At 39.8% G+C, this 23,423-nt stretch overlaps 3 protein-coding genes across 4 annotated transcripts; 2 read left to right on the forward strand and 1 right to left on the reverse strand.

Moving 5' to 3' along the window:
* The first annotated feature begins 410 nt into the window (after positions 1 to 410).
* gclm (glutamate-cysteine ligase, modifier subunit) lies at positions 411 to 3,734 on the forward strand. Its single transcript, XM_034705999.1, has 6 exons — positions 411 to 428; positions 525 to 609; positions 1,174 to 1,230; positions 1,343 to 1,545; positions 2,292 to 2,406; positions 2,715 to 3,734. The coding sequence occupies exons 1-6, from the start codon at positions 411 to 413 to the stop codon at positions 2,891 to 2,893; spliced, it is 657 nt and encodes a 218-aa protein (XP_034561890.1). The 3' UTR covers positions 2,894 to 3,734.
* A 736-nt stretch (positions 3,735 to 4,470) lies between these two features.
* dnttip2 (deoxynucleotidyltransferase, terminal, interacting protein 2) lies at positions 4,471 to 13,621 on the forward strand. Its single transcript, XM_034703628.1, has 7 exons — positions 4,471 to 4,604; positions 6,111 to 8,233; positions 10,443 to 10,581; positions 10,810 to 10,905; positions 11,141 to 11,305; positions 11,468 to 11,577; positions 13,164 to 13,621. Exons 1-7 carry the CDS (start codon positions 4,530 to 4,532, stop codon positions 13,255 to 13,257), a joined length of 2,802 nt encoding a protein of 933 aa, XP_034559519.1. The 5' UTR covers positions 4,471 to 4,529; the 3' UTR covers positions 13,258 to 13,621.
* A 3,212-nt stretch (positions 13,622 to 16,833) lies between these two features.
* Positions 16,834 to 21,694, reverse strand: spata6 (spermatogenesis associated 6). 2 transcript variants are annotated; one of them, XM_034703645.1, is made up of 6 exons: positions 21,244 to 21,694; positions 19,965 to 20,067; positions 19,682 to 19,722; positions 19,255 to 19,418; positions 18,337 to 18,410; positions 16,834 to 17,025 (listed from the first exon to the last, which is right to left on the reverse strand). In XM_034703645.1, exons 1-5 carry the CDS (start codon positions 21,340 to 21,342, stop codon positions 18,374 to 18,376), a joined length of 444 nt encoding a protein of 147 aa, XP_034559536.1. In that variant the 5' UTR covers positions 21,343 to 21,694; the 3' UTR covers positions 16,834 to 17,025; positions 18,337 to 18,373. The 2 variants fall into 2 exon arrangements, with proteins under 2 accessions (XP_034559536.1, XP_034559529.1); XM_034703638.1 differs by lacking the exon at positions 18,337 to 18,410 and having other exon boundaries at positions 21,244 to 21,693.
* Between the last annotated feature and the right edge of the window lie 1,729 nt (positions 21,695 to 23,423).

Below are 23,423 nucleotides of genomic sequence, written 5' to 3' on the forward strand. Positions count from 1 at the left end.
TCTTTTTTTCTTAGCTGTTTGTTTGTTATTCAGTATTTGTAGATTTTTATTTTCTCAAAAACTATCAGACAAGAGAACAGTTTTTGAACAGAAGGCCAATGTCTCTTTCGCTAATAGCAGCCATTAAAGGTAACCAGCATCCATTGATGAGAACAAAGCAGCTTTCAATCTAATGATTCAAATGTTTTATGTAGAAGGAAATGCATGAATCACTCTTGTGGGACTTCAAGTATAAACACAATTTGTTTTGGGAACATGGTATGTAAACAAAAGCGCAATTAGTTTCCAAGACGACTCCACCGAGAATCATGTCTGCCTTATTATTTATGTAACATCAGCTGCTCTTTTCTCTCTCATTTTCCCACATTCTGGTTTGAAATCACAACTTTTCACACATGTTTTTGAGGACTATGAATAACCAGAAATGTGTATATATTTAATATCATAAAGTTCTTTAAATAGAACAAGTTATTTCAACAAATTGTGGGACAATGTCTCTAAACACTGTCTTACTTGTCATGTAGGACCTTCCAGATACACTGGACTGCTCCATTCCTCAACCAACAGATGCGATCACACCTGAAGAGAGAGAGGAGCTGAAGGTCTCAGGTCTGAACTGATCCTTGAGTCTACAAGAAATACATTAAATCTGTATAGTGACACGTTCTTTGAGTTTCCATTTATGTTAGGACTTCTGCTTTTTGTTCTGAGGGTTTTTAATTGGTCAGGCAACGTGTTAATATAAAAAAGATAAATACGTTTGAGGAGTTTAAACTCTGTAAATGCAGGTGGTAACACACTTTCTAATTGTGTAGGAATCAGATTTGTGTTTTGTTAAATGTACAGCACACTTATTTATATTAATTCATATTTTTAATATTTTAATCTTTATTTCACAAGTGAATATGTCTAGTGACCAACTGAAAATGTCACGGGTAGCATTGATTTACTTTTCCTATGTGGAAAAAAACACATGATAAATCATTTGTAAAGAACAATCCCAGACCACACCTTTGATCAGAGCAACCCTCATTAATGATTTGCTCCGTCACAAATAAACCATTCATGAAAAGTTTTCCAAGTAATACATACTACCAATAATCTGAACCAATAGGGCGCTATAATACAATCAAAGCTTACGATGTCAAGTTTATTGTTCTCTTATTTTCACAGTCAAGCTCTTCCTGTGTGAGTCGGCTGAGTCTTCCATCAAAGATGCCGTGGAAATGGGTGAGCTTTTCATCTCCATAGCAACATTTTCATGCATCTTAAGAATTACAAAATCAATATTAAGCTTTTTACCTATTTTAATTCCTCTTCCTTGTTTATCTCTCATACCTAGCCTGTCAGACATTGGCTGTATCCCAACTCGACTCTGTTATCATAGCCCCACCTGGGCCCTTGGAAGGTGATGGCCAGACTTTGTCTCACCTTCAGCCTGCCTGGGAGGAGCTGGAATCTCTGGTCAGGAGCCAGAAAATTGCTGCCATAGGCACGTCTGACCTGGACAAAGACCTACTGGAACAGCTCTACAACTGGGCTCAGGTGAGTGGATATTCTGGGTATGTGAGGGTATGAGTACGTTTTAATTATCTTTCTGCACATTTAAAACTTTGAACCTTTTATTAAGAAAGAGAAGATAATCCCTAGTCACTGACTGTCATGGCTCTTAAGTTTATGCATCCAATACTTGCGTCTTTTCCTTGTGTCTCAGTCCCTCCTGTCAGAGATGTGTGGGGAGATGCAAGAAAATGATGCATGGTAGAAAGAAACAAGGAAATATGTTTAAGGAGACATGAGATGTCCTTTCCCCTGAGGGGGAGACTAAGACTTTAATTATCTTCATAATAAAAAGGAGAAATAATGGATCAAGGAAAGGAAATATTTGTATTATGCTACTTATAGTGTCAACCTGAAATGTAAAACTTGTTGGGGTTATGCTTTATTGTACTGATTTTATGAAAGTTATGTGTATATTCAGTTCTAAATAATCTTGTTAATCTTGTTTAATCCCAGGCTGCCAAATACTAACTCTTTCATAATCAGTATATGCTTATGATCTGGTTCAAGGTACTCCAGAGCGTCTGTTTTTTCATCTCAGATTTCCCTCAGATCTCCTCGCTCCTTTGAGCAGCAGGAAGACCTTTGGGATGGTCCTTAAGATGGCAGATCCAAAACTACTTTCCATTAAATCGAGAAGTGTAGAAGTACCGTTAGAGAGACTAAGGACGCATGGTCAAAGGGAACCAGATAATGCCACAGAATGACCACACACCCTCCTCTTGTTTCAGGTAAAGCCCAGCAGTAATCAGGTGAACCTGGCCTCCTGCTGTGTGATGCCCCCTGACCTGACAGCCTTTGCTAAGGAGTTTGACATTCAGCTTCTCACACACAACGACCCTAAGGGTGACTTTTCAGTTAGCTTTTTTTCTCTTTCTCTTTTGCCTGTTAGATTACGTCATAATTACGTTTTTTCTATAATAAGTTAATACATTGCAGATACTCTAAGCAGATTTTCATATTTTGTATATGTTACTTATTCTCAAAATGTACAAATAGACAAAGCAAATCAACAATGAATTGATCATAATATACATGCTGAAGATATCTATTCTTGGTTCCCTGTTTCAAGAGATTTTGTTTCACTGTGATAAACTCAGCTGTTTTTTTCTTGAGTAATTCATACATTAACTATCCGACCTCATCATCTGCAGAGCTGATGTCAGCAGCCACATTCCAGGAAGCGGTGAAGGGGGGCCTTCAGGACCTACGGGACCAGGACATCACTGACTGGAGGCTGGAGTGGGTCCTACGCTACTCCATTATAGTCAAGAGCAGGGGCATAATAAAGGCAAAGGGCTACCTTGTCAGTGCAAGGAAAGCTAGCCTCTAGGAGCCCCCACTGACCAAGAAGACGGATGGATAAAGCCATTTTCTTCCTGTATAAACACAGTAGAGGCTGCTTTCATGACGGAAAATGTTGGTTGCTTCATCCTAAAGGGTCCTTAAACTTTTTCTGACTTGAAGTGCCTCTTCTCTCCAACTATCCTCACTTCCATTTTCTCCACTGTGTCTGTTTGAATTCAGCTTTAATCAGTCAGTCAGAATTAAGATTATGAGAAGGTAATGCAAAAGGAAAAAAGGAAGATAATTGTTCTTTCCAGTACAGAGCAATTCAAAACATTGTAAAAGAAAACGGTCTGATTTTATTCATGAAGTAAGATTGACTCTGCTGTAAATAACACGGTTTGCATTCCTCAGTTTAGAAAACGTATGCACTAATTGAAATTCAACTTCATATGAGATGTTTATTTTATGATACTGAAAAAAAATGACTTTTAACTGGTAAAGCAACAACTATGTGAGTTTATCTAACTTTGTTGTATCACACATTTTTTTTTCTGACCCTTAGATGTTTTGGACGATACATTCAAATGTTTACCCACCCTCATGCTCATGAGATTATTTGAGGGTGGAGAGTACAGCAATACTGAAATGCAGGGCAGGCTTAAGTCCTCAATATGCATTGTTGTTGTAGCACTGGAAAGTCGATGCAAAAGAGATGTGAAGATTTGTTAACTGCAAGGAAGACATTTTTATTGAGTCTCGGCTGTTTTTCAACATGGGATCTAGTTAATCGAGCGAAGACAAGTTATCTGTTGTACTGTAAACATATTTTATGTTGTCATTTATCTGTATATCATGAATTGGCTTGATTAAAATAATTAAATTAAGCAGTTTACTGTCTACTAGTGTGACAAACATAACCCAGAGTGATTGTTAAGTAATAGAAATAAAGTTTTTTCATAGTGTGCTATTTCAGTTTTAACTTTATTTATTAGATTTTATTTTGTATATTCGTTAAAAAACAAGTTTGTGCCAAAAAAAAAAAACATCAATGGAGAAAACAAACTGATTTTGATGCGTTGCGTTATGTTACCTCACCGCGGCGCAATGCGCAGCCGGTGCGTTCGTGTTCCAGACTTATTTATTTAATAGATGAGAATTCACAGATTTGCATTGGACAGCTTTTTCTTTTAAAATGAACACTTGCTGTTCTTTATTTAAAGTCAATGCCATATTTACGGTGGCCCTGAAGTGCAAATCCCAATAGCAACTCAGAAAACAAAACGGCAAATCAGAAAAATCAACGGCAAATCAGAAAACAAAATGGCACAAATTTAAAACAAGAAGCTGTACTAATAATGTTTATTGTTCTGGTCTGGCTAATGTCATAGTGTTTCCTGATTTGCCATTGTTTATTATGATTTGCTGTTGCGATTTGCACTTCAGGGCCACCGTACATATTTGCTTAAGAGCCAAATGTTGAATATTAAACTATGCATGGGAGATCCTTTTAAATTATATATATCAGTTGAAAACTGATGTTTATTAAATGTTTATAAAAATGTTTATAAAAGTTTATTTATACAGTCTATGGTTGAAAAGAAGAGGAAGAAAGCAGCGCATGCGCTCCCTGTATCGTTTCCTGTTTCACACCGGAAGTAACAGATTTGCCAGGAGCCAAGATGGTGGCCACCAGGAGAGGAGTACGCGTGTACTCCCCAACTAAAACAAACCCTGACATGTCTTCAGATGTCCAGGTAGGTGTTAAAGAAATGTTTTATTTAAAGTATTAAATATTCAGGGATCATATAAAGGTTAGATCCGGGCCGAAACCAGCTCGAAACGTCTCTTTTAACGGGTCTGTGAAGCTGCTCAGACTTCACGTGGACACCATGGGTCTTTTTATAGTTTGTAAACTATTAGCTGTTTTGACACAAGTAGACAAAAAACAACAGGTTAACATGTCGAAAGTTTTTTATTGTGAAGGTGAATGCACACGTTAGTCTGCAAAATGAACTCGTGCTGTTTTAACTTTTCAGAATTAGCTTAGAAAAATATCCCTTCATTCAACTTTGACCATGTACACGGCGTGATAACGGTCTTCAACTCTGATGTTAAACTATTTAATGTGTCAGATTATGAAAGGACACAGTTCTGCATTGGACAGTTTTTTCTTTAAATATCAACAGTGACTGTTCTTTATTTAAAGTCTATGCCATATTCACTCAAGGGCCACATGTTTGTTATCCTACACCTAATCCTATTCATAGGATTTTGGGGCGTTTTTTGTAAATTAAGCTATGCATATAGAGATCCTTTTAAATTAAATATATCATCAGTTGAAAAGAAGATTTGAGCTGAGCAATGGACAGGATGGTTTCATTTTTTTCTCAGGATTTGCTGAACCATTTTCCTTGGTTTTAGGATTGCTGTAGAGCCCTCTTAAGCTTGACAGTGATTTTAAGATGGATCAGCAGATCAGCTCTATAGTAAAGTCCAGCTTTTTTCACATTAGGCAGCTGGCAAAGGTGAAGCCTTTCCTTGCACGACAGCACTTTGAAACAGTAATCCATGCCTTTGTCACATCCCGGCTGGATTACTGCAATGCACTTTATTTAGGAATCAGTCAGTCCTCCCTCGCACGTCTCCAGTTGGTCCAGAATGCAGCCGCTCGCCTTTCAATTGGAGCACGTAAAAGGGAGCACATAACGCCCATTTTAGCCTCCCTCCACTGGTTGCCTGTGCATTTTAGAGTCCATTTTAAGATTATTTTATTTGTTTTTAAATCTTTAAATGGTCTCGCCCCGCTCTACCTCTCTGAGCTGATCCATCTCTATGCCCCTGCTCGGTGCCTCAGGTCAGCTGATCAGCTGCTCCTGGAGATACCGAGGTCCAAGCGGAAGCTCAGGGGGGATAGGGCTTTTTCTGTCGCTGCTCCCAAACTGTGGAACGATCTTCCTTTTGCCGTCAGACAAGCCCCCTCACTGTCTACTTTTAAAAGTCATCTTAAAACCCATTTTTATTCCCTGGCTTTCGACTCAGCATGAGACCCTGCTCTTGTTTCAGTGCCTTTTTATTTTTATTTTTATTTTTTAACTTTATTTTATCTTATTGTTCTTATTGATTTTATGATTTTATTGTTTGTTTTTATCCATTATGTTTCTGTACAGCACTTTGTGTCCGACTGCTGTTGTTCTTAAAGTGCTTTATAAATAAAGTTGAGTTGAGTATAGTGTTAACCATCTCTTCTGTCTGCCTCACAGGCCACTCCCTCCACTGGTCGAAGAACAAGGAGGACTGCTATACAAGCAGGGAGCCCTACCCATCATGGCCTGGTCCAAACCAGCAGCCAGCTTGAAAAATGTGAAGGAGAATCCCATGAATCACCATCTACACCTGTATTAAAAAGATGCACCAGAGCCTTCAGACTCCACAGTCCAGATCAACAGTGTACACCTGTGGGTTCCATCCATGAAGCAGACCATTCCGACGTGGACTCCTGCTGCTCTGTATTGTCCGACATTAAAACAACAAAAAAACGCACAACTGGGAGGAAGAGAGCACAGAGCAAAGTGAGTCAGGAAGAGGAGCAGGTATCTGAAGCGGATTCATGTTCCTCAGCAGCATCTGTGTTGAAAGCTGGACACAGTGTCCGCAGGAGTACACGGAAGAAGACAATTCCTACGCGGGCTGACCCAGATCAGGTTGAGGAGGGAGATGTCCAGGGTGACTTGGTAACACAGTCGGAGTCCTGCAGCTCTGTGGTGTCTGAATCCAAGAGAGTTACCAGGAGTTATAGAAAGACCAGATCCTCTGCCAAGCAGCAGCCTGGGGACTCTGAGCTCTCAGATATGGAGAGCTGCATGTCAGGCATCTCAGAAGTATCCAAGTCCACCACCCGAAGATCTACAAGATCCAGAAGGCAAACAGGCTCCATCCCAATCAATCTAGATGAAGCCACAGAAAGCTCTCCCGCCCCTACACCAAGACCTCGAAGGGCTCGATCAGCCAGAGAGAAGGCGGCAGCAACTGTACATGTCGATGAGCCCCCAAATTGCGACTCTGAAGGATTTGAATCAGGGCCTAATTACAGTAAGTCAACTTGTCGATGGGGGAAGCAAGGCCCAATGATTACTGACTCTGACTCTGAGCTGACAGATGTGCAGTCCCCTCTTGGCAGTCCCTGCTCCACACGCAGCAGAGGAACCCCCTGCAGCAGCCGCACAGGATCAGGGAGCAGCAGTCGGGGTGTCCGGGCCTCCAGGCATTCCATCAAGGACCTCAGCATTGTTTTGGAAAAAGCTGCCGAGCCCACTGAGGAGGAAGGAAGTTCATTTAATGATTCTAGGTTAGAAAGTACAGTGCTGGCCGAGGATAAAGACTGCACACTGCTGGAGGATGATGAAAGCCAAAATGTAGAAGAGAAAGAAGACGAGAATCAGAGGAAGGAGTCTGATCTTACATCAGTGGAGGAAGATGTAGTTAGAGAGGAGAAAGACGTAAATGTTCTTCCTGAAGGAGAGCCCTTGGTAGCAGAAGTAGCAGAGGAAGATGTTTGTAAACCTGCAGTGACTGTCGAATTCCAGCAGGAGGAGCCATGTGCTGAAAGAAAGCTCAGGGACACCTCAGAGATGGAAATGATACAGGAAACAGAACCACCATCATCAGAGCTGCTAGAGCCCTCAGTTACAGCAACATTATGTGGGAGCACCCCTGAAATCATAGAAGAGGCTGAAGACAAAGAAGAAGCGATGGAAGCAGCTGATGTGGATGCCAACTTGTCACAGACAGATAAGGCTGTAGACGAGGCTGTTGTTGTGGAAACTAGGCCCAGTGAGGAGAAGGGGGAGAGGGAGGAGGAGGGGGAGAGGGAGGAGAAAATGGAAGTCAGCACTGTGGCTATAGAGGATCAACAGGTGGTTGACTCCAGAGAAGTTGAGTCCATTCAGGTGTCCTCCAACGAGAAGCAAAAGATCCAAGTGGACTCCACTCCTGAACCACCCAAAGACGTTATTGTCCAGAAAACAAAAGTAATCAGTCTGTTAGAGAGCAGCGAGGATGAAGATGAGGATGCTGAAGAGGAGGAGAGGGACGTTTCTGAAAAAGAGGAAGAGGAGGATTTGGAGTGTAGGGCAGAAGAGAGAGGAGGACCATCTAAAGCAGCAAGTACTTCAGTTGGGGGACTGTTTATGATCGACACGCGGCCTGGAGAGGAGGCTGATGAACACTACTACAAAGACAGGCTGACAGAGGAGGAGAAGGCCACAAAGGGAGAGGGAGTCGAGCAAGAGGAGGTGGAGGAGGAGGAAGATTTTGTGGATGAGGAGGGGGAGGATGATGATGATGAAGATGCAATGATCCTCTTCTCCAGTAGAAACCCAAACTTGTAAGTATATGATTGGTGGTGGGCTCAGATTGGTTCTCTCAGAGGAATACACTTTAGAGCCTGACTAGTACCAGTATGAGCCTTCACAGATGTCAGATTATCTCTGTATGTTATCAATTTATTATGAAAGTCTTATACGGTAGAAAACAATGCAGCAGAGTGCAGCCCAGCTCCACTGTTTAAAAACTACAAATGTGGCAAAGCATCACACACTTGAGGTAGGCGGTCAGTACTTTAATTAGCTGATAATGTACTGTAATGTTAGCGCTTCTTTGTCTTGACTCCCCTCGTACTGTCACCTGTTTAGAAAAGGTCTAATCTATTTCTGCGTGGGCCCCTGGGAGGAGTTTCTAACTGGTTGTGAAACATGTTGAAAATGTTACTGATCCCTCTTTATGATCCACAAAGGCAAATAAGACAATCAGCATCACAATCAACTACCTCTATACTGTCATTGTTAATGCCTGAAACCACTGTGAGTGGTAGATGTCAGACCAAATGATTGACAGCACGCTGAAGACAAAGCATTATTTTACATTTTTAACAGCAAATATTCATAATGAGTGACACATTGGATTAAATTAAGATGTTAATTTTTTATATAAAACACCATGTTATCATCAACAGGAAAAGATAGTGAAAGTGATAAGATGCCCACCTTTGTCCACAAGGGGGCGCCAAAATTGACACAAAATTCCTCAGCAGCCTGAAGCACTCGCTACACAAAGCTAGAGGCTGAAATTTCCCATCAGTCTTAAAATTCCCATATTAGTCAGGCTCTTGTATACACACACACTCACCTTACAAACATTTATCTTTGTCTTGATACATCTGTTATTAAATATTTCCCCCAAAAATCATTTCACAAATTTCTTCGCTCATGTATCCTTTTTAATACTAAACATGAGGCTGCAGCTTAGTTTGACTAGAAACGGGGGCAAGCCAACCTGGCTCTGTCAAATCAGAATTTGTTCCACCTTCCCCGTCATAAGTGACCCCACTCTGGCTCCACTGTTTACCTGGTAACCTCACAGCCATATGACCGTTTCATAACAGTTAACTGCTCGAGACTGTGGTTATTTAGTAAATACTACATTTTATGGGGGACTGTTCACTTCTGTGTATTGATTAAAAAGTGGTTCTCCATATTCAACGGTAGGCTATGGTTTTTATTTTTTTATTTTAACAGGAATAGTCCCATTGAGATGCAAAGTCTCTTTTACATGGGGGTCCTGGCCAAGACAGCAGGAACAAAAGTTTCAAAAAGAGAACAAGACAAAACATATAGTAACAAGTATCTAATACATCAATTTATAAGTTAGCAGTGTTAAACTCCAAAAACATGTGCACAAGCTGATCAAATGATCCTTTATCCTAGTTTTAAAATCCTTCAATCGAATTAAAGAATCCAGTTTCAGGTGACCAAGATGAGGGAGCAAGGTCATTAAAAGCACTTGAAGATGAAGATTACAGCCACTGAGAGCTTTAGGAGTCAATAATAATAATAATAATAATAATAATAATAATAATAATAATACATTTTATTTATAAAAGTTCTTTAAAAGTTTCTCTAAGACACTTTACAAGAAAATAAATTATACAATAGAGAAGCAAAGGAAAACAGTGCAAAAAAGCAAAGGAAACAAACAAAATCAAACAATTCTAGGTTAAAAGCCTTTGTCAACAGGTGGGTTTTATAGTCCCGATTTGAAGTTGGTGAGGGAGAGAATCTGAGGTGTTGGGGGAGAGAGTTCCAGAGGGTGGGGGGAGCGACAGAAGGCCCTGTTCCCCCAGGTTTGAGCATAAATAAGGTGGCAGCTCCTGGAGTACAGCCTTATAAAGAAAGATGTACGAATTATCGATTTTTCTGTTGTGTAAGGAAGACAAGCCTTTTCATACAAGATACAGTGATGTGTGCGGAATCCTAAACCAGAAACTAACCGCAATGCAGCATGGTACACCAAGTCCAACATTGTAAGGTTAATTGTAATAGAGAAAAATGTCACTGGAGTAACAACAGTTGGAACAGCTCATTGTTTTCTTTTATTCTTTTCTTAAAGTTTGTTTACAATAAAGACCTGAGCACTCATAGACAGTACAACCGCACTCATTATGATTATATATGTATTGTTATTGCTGTGTGTAGAGGTGAGAAATGAGACATGACTGCTTTTCCTGAGGAATTTTCTCTTGTTTCCATTTGTTTCAGGAAAGAGATGTCCAGCCGTATTGACCCCGGCATCAGAGTGAAGGAGCTCGGGGGTTTATACATCAATTTTGATGGCAGCAAATCAAAACCTGTCTCCGGTTCGCTGCAAAAACTAAAGGAAAAGAAGATCCAAGACGAGGTAAATAAGGGATTGATTTTCCCTTTTGAAAGTGTTCTGTGATGCAGAATGAATAATGAACTTTATAGTTATGCAAGGACAAGTAAATCCAATAACACTTGAGACGCTGTTACTCATGGTTTCCCTGCCGTTCTTTTTGACTTTGGCCTTTTTATCTTTGAGAAGGGGGGCGTTGATAGAGTTTGGTGCTTTGCAGTTATGCAGTTTTTGTGCTGTTGTTGTCCACAGGTGATGAAGAAGAGTGTGATGGGACCAGACTTTGAAAAGAAGGATGCAGTGCCTCCATCCAGTGAATCAAAACAAGCTCTAAAGTTAAAACGCAGGGTAAGTTTTTCAAAGTTCCTCTTTGCTGTATTGATTCTCTGTCACAGTCTACTAAAGTTTTATCACTATGGACATGACTTGTGGATTAATTTATGAAGCATGTCATCCAAAACACTAAAAAGAGAACATGCTGCTGTCATAGAATGTAGTACTGTTGCACTTTTTGTTCAAGCTCTGTACCTCTAAAGTTCTCAAGTGCTTTATAATCAAACCATTGAACTTTGTGTGTTCCCAGGTGGAGAAGGAGAAAACAACAGGAGACGGTTGGTTTAACATGAAAGCCCCAGAGATCACTCAGGAGCTGAAAGGAGACCTTAAAGTCCTGAAGATGAGAGGCTCCACAGATCCAAAGAGGTTCTACAAGAAGAACGACCGCGATGGCTTTCCCAAATATTTCCAGGTCACTTTAAAAAAAACATGGCCACCTTTTTCGTTTAAAAGTATTCAGCAGGAAATAACAAAGAAAAGTCATTTTTATGTTATGGTATTGTTTCAACCCTCAAATATAGGCACATGAAATGGTACATTTGTGATTGTGTGTGTGTGTGTGTGTGTTCTGCAGGTTGGCACAGTGGTGGACAACCCGGTAGACTTCTATCATTCCCGCATTCCTAAGAAGGACAGGAAGAGGACGATGGTTGAGGAGCTGATGGCTGATGCTGAGTTCAGGCAGTGAGTTTAAATGAAAACAGACACACATCATTCATAAATGTTGCTTTATTGTATCACATCTCTGACATGGTTCCATGAAAAAATCTACAGCATATTATTTATAAGTACATTAAAACAAATGGTCAATTGAACATTAAATCCTGTTATACATAAGACCACCATTGTAGAGAAGTTTATTGATTTATTTATTTAAATGGATTGTTATTTAAAGGTGACATATCATGCAAAATCAACTTTTTAGTGGTTCTTTACCTGAAATATGTTTCCCTGGCATGTCTACAAACCCCCCAAAAATTAGAAAAAATCCATTCTGCCCCTGTCCTGATTTCTAAACCTTTCTGTAAATGTGTGTGAAACGAGCCGTTTCAGACTTCCGTGTTTTTGTTACGTCACAACTATATCCAGTCTGTAATGGAGTCAGAGCTCGGAGCTTGTTCAGCCCATAGACTGTATGAAATACAACTCAACTCCTCCTCCGTTTTTCATTCCCTGCACACATGTGTGCTAACAAGGAGCTTAGAAGGGAGGCATGCTAGTTGTAGGCTGTCTTAATAAACACAGAGGTCGGTTTTACTCCCCACGTCTGCAGATTTGAACATCTAGTGGATGATTTTTATTTATCATGGATAAGTGCTAGCGCTAGTTAGCATAGCCACATAGCTACATGTTAGTAGCTATATACCAAGACACACGTCTACATACTGACAAATAAAACAACAAGAAACACTAAATCTGTGACCAATCGTTCAGAAAGGTCCTGCTGCAGGCGCCTCTCCGTCAGGATCAGATTCAGGATCAGATTCAGAGGATTGAAGTAAAGGTATCTGTGAGCAGCCGTGTATATTCAGCCAACATGTAAACATTAGATCAACGTGCTGGAGAGCCGAGGCCACATCCACTTCCTGAGGGGGCGTGGTCAGAGGGAAAACGGACTGTTCTGAACAGGGCTGAAGAAGAGGGTTTTTCAGGCATGCCAAATTCTGATTTCACAGTGTTTTTTTAAGCATAAACTTTAAAGACATGTTTTGGGGACCTCTTAGACCAATATATATTGATGAAAAAAGCATAATATGTCACCTTTAACATGGATTATTCTCATGTTTACTTATTTGTCTACTTGTAACATTTTTTGTCTTTGCTTTTATTTGCTTGCTAGTTGTATAACTACTTTCAAAATGTTTCATATTACACTGGTAAACTTTTCTGTGACAAGACAGCTGCTGCAGAATCTAACGGGTCAAATGATGCATCTTAACACAGCAGGAGTTTTTTCATACCCTGCATTTTTAGGTGTGTAGGTGTTCACCAATACTTGAGGTTGATATCAGTTATTTGACAGATGGAGTCTTTCAGTTCTGCTCAGGGTCCTCTGATGAGGATGTCATGTCAAAGTAAGGCTTTGTATTTGACACAAGCTGCAGGAAACCCACATGCAGCACAACTTAAAGTTGTATATTAAATTTCAATCCATCTTTTTTTATTTAAAACGACAAAGTAACTATACACATGGTAAGTATTGCAAAGTAAAATAGTGCTGTTCCAAATGTTTGTCTTTAACCTTAAATCCCTTTGTTTTCTCTCACCAGCAACAACAAAAAGAAGTACCAGAACATCGTGGCAGAGAAAGCAGCTCGGGGAGCCGGCAGGAGACACAAGAAGAATAAATTCCATAAGAAGTAAATGTGGAGACTTAATGCAATGAACACTGACTCTGAGTGGCTTTGTATAAATACTGATATTTTCAACTTCTAATTACAATCAGGTGGTTGATTATTGAGAATTTGATACAAATTTAATTTACATGAAAATTTGTTGAGCCTTGCCCATTAAGATCATCCCAAAGGCTTGTGTGTCTATATATAAAGAAGACTGTCATTGTTTTATACAGTTACCACAGAAAACTGTAAAGATGAACCATTACTACCAAACAGACGTTCATTTTTAAACATATTAATCTATTTTATTTCAAACATCTTGCTGTACAGAAATCATAGTACCTTTCCAAATTCAGTCATCATTTGAACATTAAAATACTTTGTTTTGACTGGCTAATGTTTGTCAATGATTTAACTCATCACATTCTGAACCTATGGCTCACTTAATGAAACATCCCCATCATCTTTATTCATGACTGAGAAAAAAGTGTCTAATGATTATTTTGACACAATGCATTCATCAAAGACAATTCAAGACTTTATCTAGAAGATGACAACAAACACAAAAGAGGACCAGATTATACTAAAACACGTTCTGGGTTTGTTAGCATTAATGTGACTTCACTAATCCAAACTTAAAGAATGAGTGGGGAATATACTTTGTGACACGTTGAGATAAGACTTCAAATAACTATCAAGTGACACATTTTTTCACAACATATATCTTTATCGATATCTTTTCCTGCTCCAGCTTCACTGAACCTAACAAAGGAGATTGCGCTAAGCTGTCACACGAAGCTGGTTATCAACATGATGAGTCAATCATCATCTGGAGTTACCCTAAGCGTGTTCACATGAACAAGGCGGAGAAGACAAAAAATGACCAAAGACATGAACAGTCTGTCGTCAGCACATCAACATATTTTTCAAACTTAGAGCTCCGATATTAGAAAAATATGAATTTAAACACAATCCAGACAAACATCAACACAGCTGTGTTTCAAACATGAAGGAAGAACTTATAAGACAAAGAGCGGGAATGCGCAAATGACGTCTAATTTCTCATAATTTATTGCTGAGAGTGATCTCTCTCACTGATTTAATCTTGTGTCGTGTGACATTTTTAGACGTAATATTACGGCTGCAGCCCTGATGGTATCAAACTGAGCGCTGTAGTTATAGGAGTAATAAAAATTAGAACATGATTCAAAGTGAAAAGCACGCACGGATTTATAGTTAATGGAGTAGCCTAAAATAACTTCCCCTGACTAACCTGTTTTAGACTCTGTTGAAGGATCATGTCAGGAAATATTATCAATAACTGTCTTCAGTATTTATATGTAAAATCGTACAGGTAGACAAAGGGTGTGTCTCAAAGCTCTAAACGTCCATCCTCGCGTCGTTGATTCGCGTCCTAGTCCCTCCCACTAGAAATGCAAGGAAATGAAACGAGAGGAGAAAGGAAACGAGGAGATTTGAGAAATGAGATGTCCTTTCCTCCCAGCGTCACGTGAAGCGACATCAGTTTGTGATGACGCCTTTAACAGCTGTTTGTGTCTGCACACATGTTCACTGTAATAACTGATACATTTAAACAGTAACAGATCTCTGTCTCTGTGTTTACCTGTTTAACAAACACCTGTACATGAAGAGAATCTGCTCTCTGTTTATTCTGTCCTGAAGCATCACGGATCGGTTCACTTTTAAAATGCCTCATTATTGAATTATTTATTACTTTAAGGGGAAATATAAATCGTGCAACTCTTTTCAAACCCTGTGCTCATTAATGATCAGCCTCGTATGAAACTTTATTAACCTGACAGGAAATATAACAAGTGTTTTTATTACCAGACAAACTTTGCTGTCAGACTTTAATTCTCTTCATGAAGAAAACGAGAAGAAACGGGGAAATTAACAGGACAAATAACTGATCATGAATATATATTCTATGATAGGAGACTCTATGACTGTTTCATTAGACAGTGAATCTGACAAAAACAATCGAATATAACATAATCCATCCTCTGTTATATTGAATTTTTGATTTTGCGTGTCCTGCCCGTACCTGTCTTCCCCCTCGCGATTAGCTCACAGAGCTCTGTGATTGGTCAGTGGGCGGAGTTTTCTTCAAACTGATCTCTGATCCTGAACATAACCTGTCCCGGAGCAGGTTAGGAGTTCATCATGAGTAACCATGGTGATCTACCCAGGTAAGGAGTGAACCCCATAGTACTAACAATCCAGAGTTATCCCTGAAGTTACCTCGATAATCGCGAATCCCGCTTCTTAGTATACCCCTCAGAAGTTACATTTAAAGCAACAACACTGTCAACACTGATTGAAAATTAAATGCTGTCTTTAATAGAATACACTTTGAAATATGTTGTAGATTAATTTTTAAAGTGACAACATGCTGCTGTATTTCTGCAAATTTGGCATGCAAAAGTTATGTTTTGAAGAATGCTTCAAATACTTGTACGTTATTAAGATGTTAAAGCGAGGTCATTAAAACTAAAGAGAAATCTACCCGTTTTTGAAATAAATTGTAAGCAATTGAGAGGACAAAACTACAAGGCATGATTTGCAATGACACTTTTGAAACAGAATCTTACTCATTACTTCAGAGATGGGACACTTGACCTCGGGCTCTCAGTAGTGATCAAAATATGGTCAAAAATAGTAAGAAAGAGAGCTATAAAGTTTTTGTATATCGGTCTTCACAAAGACCCACCCACACACATACACACCTAAAAAATGAAATAAAAATGATTTCCTATATTAGGCATCCATCTTGATCAAATTGATTGTCATTTCACTTTACAACTCCCGATAAAATATTAAATTCAGCTCTCATGGTAGAAGAAGTATTACCAGACAGATAAAGTGTCCTTTATAAAGAGCAGATAACCTCATATGAACACACACTGTCTACACACAGGCAGATTTACATGTCAGTGTAACACTGGCTCTGAATGATTATGTTAAGGCTAAATGCTTTGTGTCGTCTCCTCTTTGATTCAGGATTACTTTTGTTCCTCCTCTCTCTCTCTTAAATCTCTTCAGTCTCTTTTAGCTGCTGGCTCCCATCGGTGGCTCTTGGCTACCTTCTTGTCTCTCTTTTGTGTTGTGAGAGATGAGCCCTTAACAGCTGCAGCTTACATCCACCATGTCGCCTCCACACACACACACACACACGCACACACACACACACACACACACACACTCTTACACACACACAGAAAATGTAACTTCTTTACACCGGAGCCAATTTCAAACACAGCTTTAGAGAAATTAGACAACGTCTATGTTTGGTTTCACCAACAGGGCATTTTTGAAAAGGGAAAGAAAAATCCCAGCTGATGGGTGGGAGTGAAGCGGAGCTGCTCCGCTTTTGAACATAACCCCTGCAAATTTCCTGCCTTTTCAAAGAGTAACTACGGTGACAAGCACAGCTCAGCAGGTGCTGAGGATGGTTTGAAATTTAAATGAAAATCAAAGGGAGATACATGGTGATACATGTGTGTGAGGTGGTTTGTCTCACTGAATTATAAAATCATGGTGAGTTTGTGAGTGTGTTTGAGTGTGTAGCTACAACAGAGAGTTCAATTAAATATCTTCTTTTATCTTTAAGTAACAGCATTGTAAGAAAATGAAAGGCCACCATGTAGGCAGGTCAGTAAATTAAAGGTCAAAGGTCAATTGGCGGTCCACGGGAGCTTTGTGTGTCTGCAAGATCCTCTGGACCCTGTTGTGGATTTCCCTGTAAGATGGACTGTGGTGACTGGTCTGCAGCCTAAAGAAATGACAGAAAAGTCACATAAAAATCTCATGACTGAACTTCAGATGGCTGACTTGGACTCTATAAGGAAATTATACAGTGATCATATTAGGGTTTCAATTAAAAACGTTTTCTTCATCAATGCATCCTGTGATTATAAACCTGAGTGCTTGGAACCCTGAGGAGCAACACAAGATTCAAATTTGCAGGCTAGTTTTAAGGGTCCACAAATAAAAAATATCTGTACCATATCAAGTCCCAGAGCCCAGGCATCATCTTTGAATTGCATACAATGATAAATTACCACTACAGGAAACCAAGTTATTAAGTTACAATGATAAGAAAAAAGAAGCACATTTACTGCATGAGCTCAAGAGAAACATTTTTACTTACAGAACAAACTAAATGGGATTAATAAATCTGCTCTTACATAACTTCCTCACAGTGTTTTGTACAGATGTTCTCACAGATATCCCTTTTGTCCACTAGTCTGTGCTGCAACATCACACAAGATGTGAGGCTGATGCAAAGATGAAACTGGAGGAACACTGTCGTGACAAACTTTAAGTGTACTTTTTAAATACTTTGTAATAAATACAGTGTTTTTTCTGTCCTAACGTTCATTTTGGCTCCTTTACGCTCAGCCTTTTGTAGAAAAACAAGGATAACATTTTAGGATAGACAGAACCAGCTTTGCATTTAAATTGGAGGCTTGAAAGTGCCTTATCAATACAATATAAATGTGTCTGCAACGTGGCCACAGTCGGTTATGAAAGCCTGCTCTGACAGACAGACAGAAGTGAACAGTAATAAATGCCAGAATTGCTTCTCATCCTCGTTTATTTGTTGGGATTTGCAGGTGATGACTGTCTGACTGACTGGCTGCTGTCTTGGCCGGGCTCGCAGTGTGGGAACGGAAGCTTTTCATCTGTAATCTGATAAACTTGCTACCTGCTTCAAAAAGTCATCAAGGACAAATCATCCAGAGACATGAATAGACTGAGACTTCGGGGCTTAGGGAGCAAACGTTGCCACTGGCATCTGTCATTTTCTTTATAGATCAAAGATTTGTGGTTAGACGTGCCCCTCTGCCTGTCACAGGGAATCTACAAAGAGCCGTTCTAATCTCCCACCCTGCTACTCCTGCCGTGTTTTCAATTGAGAGAAAAGTATCATTCATTTCCTACAATTTACTTTGCAGTTTAAGATTGTCTATTGATTTTAATGTTTACTTATGGACTGGGCAGAGGGGGAAGGGGAAAAGGAGAGCGGAGACAAACAAACAAACAAAACAGAACATCGGTCCCCTCGGTGTGTTTAACTCACAGCTGCCATGATCGATGACAAGGTCTCTCTGAATGTATTAAAGCATGCATTGGGTCAAATGCATCAGACTCGAGCTGAAACACAAATCAATACCATTTTCCTCTTTGTTTTCCCTGCTCTCTGCCTCCTCTCTCAGTAATAAACAAACATGACAAGACATCAGCTTCTATAATTTAAGGGGGAGGAGGGGAATTCATCCTGCCTGTCGAGTGTAATCAAAATTAAAGATGAGGTGAGCACACACACACACACACACACACACACACACACACACACACACACACACACACACACACACACACACACACACACACACACACACACACACGTAGCAGTGGCAGTGTATGGCTAACGTCTCATGGGATTGCCACATATTTGCTGTATTCTGTAATTGGAAACTCATACAGGTGCCTCTTGTGCTTTTAAGATCTTTTGGACAAACACGGATGGTTTACACAGATGGATCAGGATAAATTCGGGACAAACACCACAGGACAAAGGATTATATTTTCTCCTGCTTTTGTTGCCAGAAAACAAATAGTCAGGTCTCTCAAAGCAATCCACTGAAGTTAATCGAAAGACACACTTTGGCCCAACGAAAAGTTTTGAAATGACCACTGATCTTTACACCTTTCCTTTCCTTCATGAAATACTACCCACAGCAGAAAGCTACTTGTGTTAGGAAAGCACAGTCTGGGGATAATTAGTCAAAATGAGATATTAATTTCACCCAATCCTGACGTGTTTTTTTCCAAGGGATTATTTTCAGTTAGTTATTGTTTTTGAACATTCATCTGCATTTGGTCATGGTGTTTTTTTCCACATAAAAGTGGTTGGATTTTAACACACATATTTCAAGTTCACCAAAAACTTTCATGCCAGGTTGCAGTGAAGGGTGGCATTATCTAAAGATCTCACCTTTCTCTAAGGGAATAGTTGAGATTCAGGGGACTTCTGGGGTTCGATGTGGTCAGGGTGGACTTAGATAAGGCAGCACAGCTCCTTTTTGGGCTTTCAGTGTGGGCTTCAAGTCTGGACTGTGTCTCCGCAGATGAGTGGGCTCTGAAAGAGTTTGACTTTACCTGAAGGAGAACACAGGGAAATATTAAGTGCACATTGTGTGGTATAGCTTGTAAAAGTTGTCCATGATATTCAGAAAACCTTTGAAAAATAGGGAAAAAAACACTTTCATGACACGGTACATTACACACTTCCATAAGGTTTTAACATCTGTTTATGTACAGTGATGCTGTGGCATGGCTACAAAGAAGCCCACACAATATCTCAACACTCCATGCTGCTGGTCCTCTTTTGAATCTGAAGTTAAAATTGTGACTAGACTTACTCTGGCTGTTTTTGGTCTGTAACTCCCCAGGAGAGAACAATCTAAAAAAACAACAAAGACAAGTTAGGAGCTTTCTAAAACTAAAACTCAGCTTTTCAGCAGCCTAGACAAAGATTGTCTTTCTTAAACACAAACTGATGTCCAGAGTTAGAACTATGCAGCTGTATAAAATGCCATATTTTTATCTGTGTCTTCTAAATGTTACTCTCTGTCCTGAGTATGAGGTGGCATCAAGGTGTGTATCAGCAAGTATTAGTCAATACACATTCGTGTGTTAAGATACCTGTGTGATCATCTGTGAAGCTGATGAAGTGTCGACTCATGCTGCTGCTTTGTGGAGAGGACGAAGGAGTTTTCCTCCCAGAGACACTACCGCTACAAGACACCTGTTTAAAAACACAACAGAAAACTAATCTGATGTCAAACGATAACACTCACACTCAGGCCTTCAGCGAGGAGTTTCCTGATACTGACACATCAATCAAGCACACAATCTGCCTAGAACAAAACAACAGAACTAAAACAGACAAATGTTCTGTCTGCTATTTTATGTAAACATGATCAATTTCAAATACATTCATCATAATCACATCTTTCGTTTTGTGTCTTTACTTTGTGAGGGAAAAAAGGAAAAAAGCTGCAAAAAAACACGTTTCTCAAAGACCCTAGCTCGGGTTGGTAAAGGGATAGCTTCCTTCTACACAAACAGACTGGGAGCTGAGGCTCTAAAACACGCACTGATAATGCATTCACCATGGGGCTAAGCTACTTCATTAGGTATCTATTTGTTAATTGCAGCTTGACTCTCAATTACCAGGGTTAATTGTCGACAGAAGATTCCCCCAGGAAAACCAGCAAGGGGACAACTATGCTCCTCTCTTTAATAAAGCGCCTGTTGTATTTCAGTACATTCCATTCATGTGTGCAGCAAAAACAAACAACTCTGCACCTAATCATTTACTTTAATAACAGCATGCTGCTGGATTTTGATGTTCATACCTCAGGATTAGATTTGATGTTAATGAAGAAGCTGGAATACATTTGGGAGCAGGGAAGGGAGGGGCTCAGAACTAGATGCTGTGCTGTGCTTGTCCATCATGTGTATATTCCCCAAGGCTGAGTGATCAGAATATCACTCCTTTTTAAATGCTAATCTCTTATAGTAATGATACAGCCATAATTAAAGTGTTAACAAATAACTGTGGAGCAGCCTACATCCAGCATGTGTGTTATTAAAGCACAGTCCGGCCCCTCAGAGAGGATAACAGGCTGTATTACATACACACATCGTGGAACATTTTCATGACGTCAAAATCCATTAACGGCTCAGGTAAAGAGATTAACACTGCGCTCTTATTATGCCCTGCACTTAATCTGCCTACTAGATGATGTTCAAATTTGGGAAGCTCCCACTGAGGCTTGAACTACATCTATTCAGGAGTCCATTAATTTTATAACCCCTGCCCACTGAACACGTGCTCTATCAGCATTAAACAAACCGTCCCCACACTATTTTGTCATCTGCTTTCATTTGGAGGAAAAATGTCTGTGTTATTACAAACCAAGAAAGGCGCCGGGCTCTCTGTCTCCTTCCTGAAGTGGTGAGGCCCCAGCTGGAGATGGCTGAGCCTCTGCTGGGCGTCCTCTGAAAGCTGGCACATCTTGCGGTGGGTGTAAGGGGATAAAGCTCGTGTCCTTGAGGAAACTGTCGGCTGCTGGTAGCCTGTGTCTATGGCAACTCTGGGAAAAGCTTGTTTTCTTTCCTTCTTTTTATCCTGGGAATTGTGGCTGGCTTGTTTTGAAGATGAAGAGTGTTTGGATGTTGAGAAAGCGTCAGAGTTTGGACTTCTAGCGTCTGTATTAAGCTTTTCCTTCCCACCCTTTGAAGACGTAGAGGATGCGTCATCTATGTTGGAGAAATGCACCCTGGATGGAGAAGACTTTTTTGCTGCACCCTGCCTGGATGGGGTTAAAGAAGGCCTCACTGGGGAGAGACAAGTCTAGAGTGCAGGAACAGAATATAAGAGAGAGAAAGAAAAATGTTGACATGTTGCTCTGACATGTCAAGCAACCCTCCCCAGTCTCAATTTTAAGTTGACACATAACATCCGTCTCAGCAGTTTAGATTTCTCCACAGACCAAAATGTTTTTTTCCTTTACACATGCGTCAGCCGTTGCAGCCATTAAGGCAGCTGCTCTCACTCTCACTCTCAACAAAGACGTGCTCTCCCTGGACTAAACCATTAAACCATTAGCTAAATCATTCAGCTTAAGTGTTACAACAACAACAGCTCTTGCAGTCAGCACTGCCATGGAGACCACCTCTGCAGAATTACTTCAATAACTCTAATAGCCACTAACATCATGCTCAGATGCAATATCCCACTTCCTGCGGGTAATGCCAACCGGGGGATAAATACGTTAAGATAAAATGTTAATTGCATTTGATGGCCATCTCCAGCCTAATATGATAAAGAGGCATTACCTGGCTGTAAAACAAAGATAATCTAAATGCTAATAAGGGAAATCACACATTAAAACTATTTTTAAGAGAAACTAAATGGTGAATAAATCCTTATACAGGTTGCCACTTAAGAATGGCCTCATTTAATAGAATCAAGTAAAGTATGTTCTCAGCCCACACATCTACTTTAGTCTTTGACTTCTCTCAGCTCTACTGTCTGTTTCTCTCCAGACAGCCAGAGAGCCGCATTGAGATCAGTTTTCCCATCAGCAGAGCTATGAAAGCTTGTCTGATGAGATTAGCTGCTATTTCCATCATTGGTATGCTTTTAAAGACACTGGCCAGCAAAGCATGGGATGCTGATAAACAATAACAAGACAAATAGAGTGAGGCATGGTACCTACCAGCTTCATGATTCAGTGTCAGCTAAATGCTCAAAACAACATCCAGGATGCCAATATGCTCACAGTGAAAAGAGGAACATACTAATTTAAAGCAAGTTTCATATACAGTTGTGCTCATAAGTTTACATACCCCGGCAGAATTAGTGTTTTTTTGGGCCCTTTTTCAGAGAATATGAATGATAAGAGAAAAACATGTCAAACAAATGTGTTCACTCTTTTTATATCATAATGACAACAGAAACTACCCAATAAATCATAAATTCTGCCAGGGTATGTAAACTTATGAGCACAACTGTATATAGCATCATCACATGATTGTTATTATCTATTATTGAAGCTTGACAACAATTGTTAATCAGCACCAAACATAAAGAGTCCCTGAGGCTGATCCATCATTTCAGAGTTTTTTTTGTTAAAAACAAAACAAATTATCTGATAAAATATAACATGTTCCCATCTTCAGTGGTTATTATACTAATCCATCCAGTAGCTGTCATAAAAAGTGAAAATTCTCTACTGCTGGCACTGAAGGAAAGTCAGAGTCATTGGGATTCATCCACTGGAGACAACAATTGCTGAGATATTTTATTCTGAACCCAAGTGATAGGCTAACAGAACAGGATGATAGACAGGTGGGATAACTACATATCACTCCCCTGGGGGATACAGCTTGCATGGTAAAAAAAAAAAAAAGACACAAATTCTGCCAGGGTATGTAAACTTATGAGCACAACTGTATGTAAGTACAATTGTTGCATTCCCCTGTCCCATGTTGTAAGCTGCTGGAACAAAATCATTTCCCACAATGGGGGATTATAAAGTATATTTAATGTAATTAAATCTAATATGATGTTTGAGGTGAGGGTCAGCAGTG

This window comes from Notolabrus celidotus, chromosome 2 (genome assembly GCF_009762535.1).
Source record: "Notolabrus celidotus isolate fNotCel1 chromosome 2, fNotCel1.pri, whole genome shotgun sequence".
In the NCBI taxonomy this organism is placed as follows: domain Eukaryota; kingdom Metazoa; phylum Chordata; class Actinopteri; order Labriformes; family Labridae; genus Notolabrus; species Notolabrus celidotus.

Coding starts and splice junctions, on each gene's coding strand:
- gclm (XM_034705999.1), top strand. Junction 1,231..1,342: donor CAAAGATGCCGTGGAAATGG/GTGAGCTTTTCA, acceptor TCTCATACCTAG/CCTGTCAGACATTGGCTGTA. Junction 2,407..2,714: donor CACACACAACGACCCTAAGG/GTGACTTTTCAG, acceptor CATCATCTGCAG/AGCTGATGTCAGCAGCCACA.
- dnttip2 (XM_034703628.1), top strand. CDS start 4,530: ATGGTGGCCACCAGGAGAGGAGTACGCGTGTACTCCCCAACTAAAACA. Junction 4,605..6,110: donor ACATGTCTTCAGATGTCCAG/GTAGGTGTTAAA, acceptor TCTGCCTCACAG/GCCACTCCCTCCACTGGTCG. Junction 11,306..11,467: donor GCTTTCCCAAATATTTCCAG/GTCACTTTAAAA, acceptor TGTGTTCTGCAG/GTTGGCACAGTGGTGGACAA.
- spata6 (XM_034703638.1), bottom strand. CDS start 21,342: ATGTGCCAGCTTTCAGAGGACGCCCAGCAGAGGCTCAGCCATCTCCAG. Junction 19,723..19,964: donor CTTCACAGATGATCACACAG/GTATCTTAACAC, acceptor TTGTTTTTTTAG/ATTGTTCTCTCCTGGGGAGT. Junction 17,026..19,254: donor AACTATTCCCTTAGAGAAAG/GTGAGATCTTTA, acceptor TCATTTCTTTAG/GCTGCAGACCAGTCACCACA.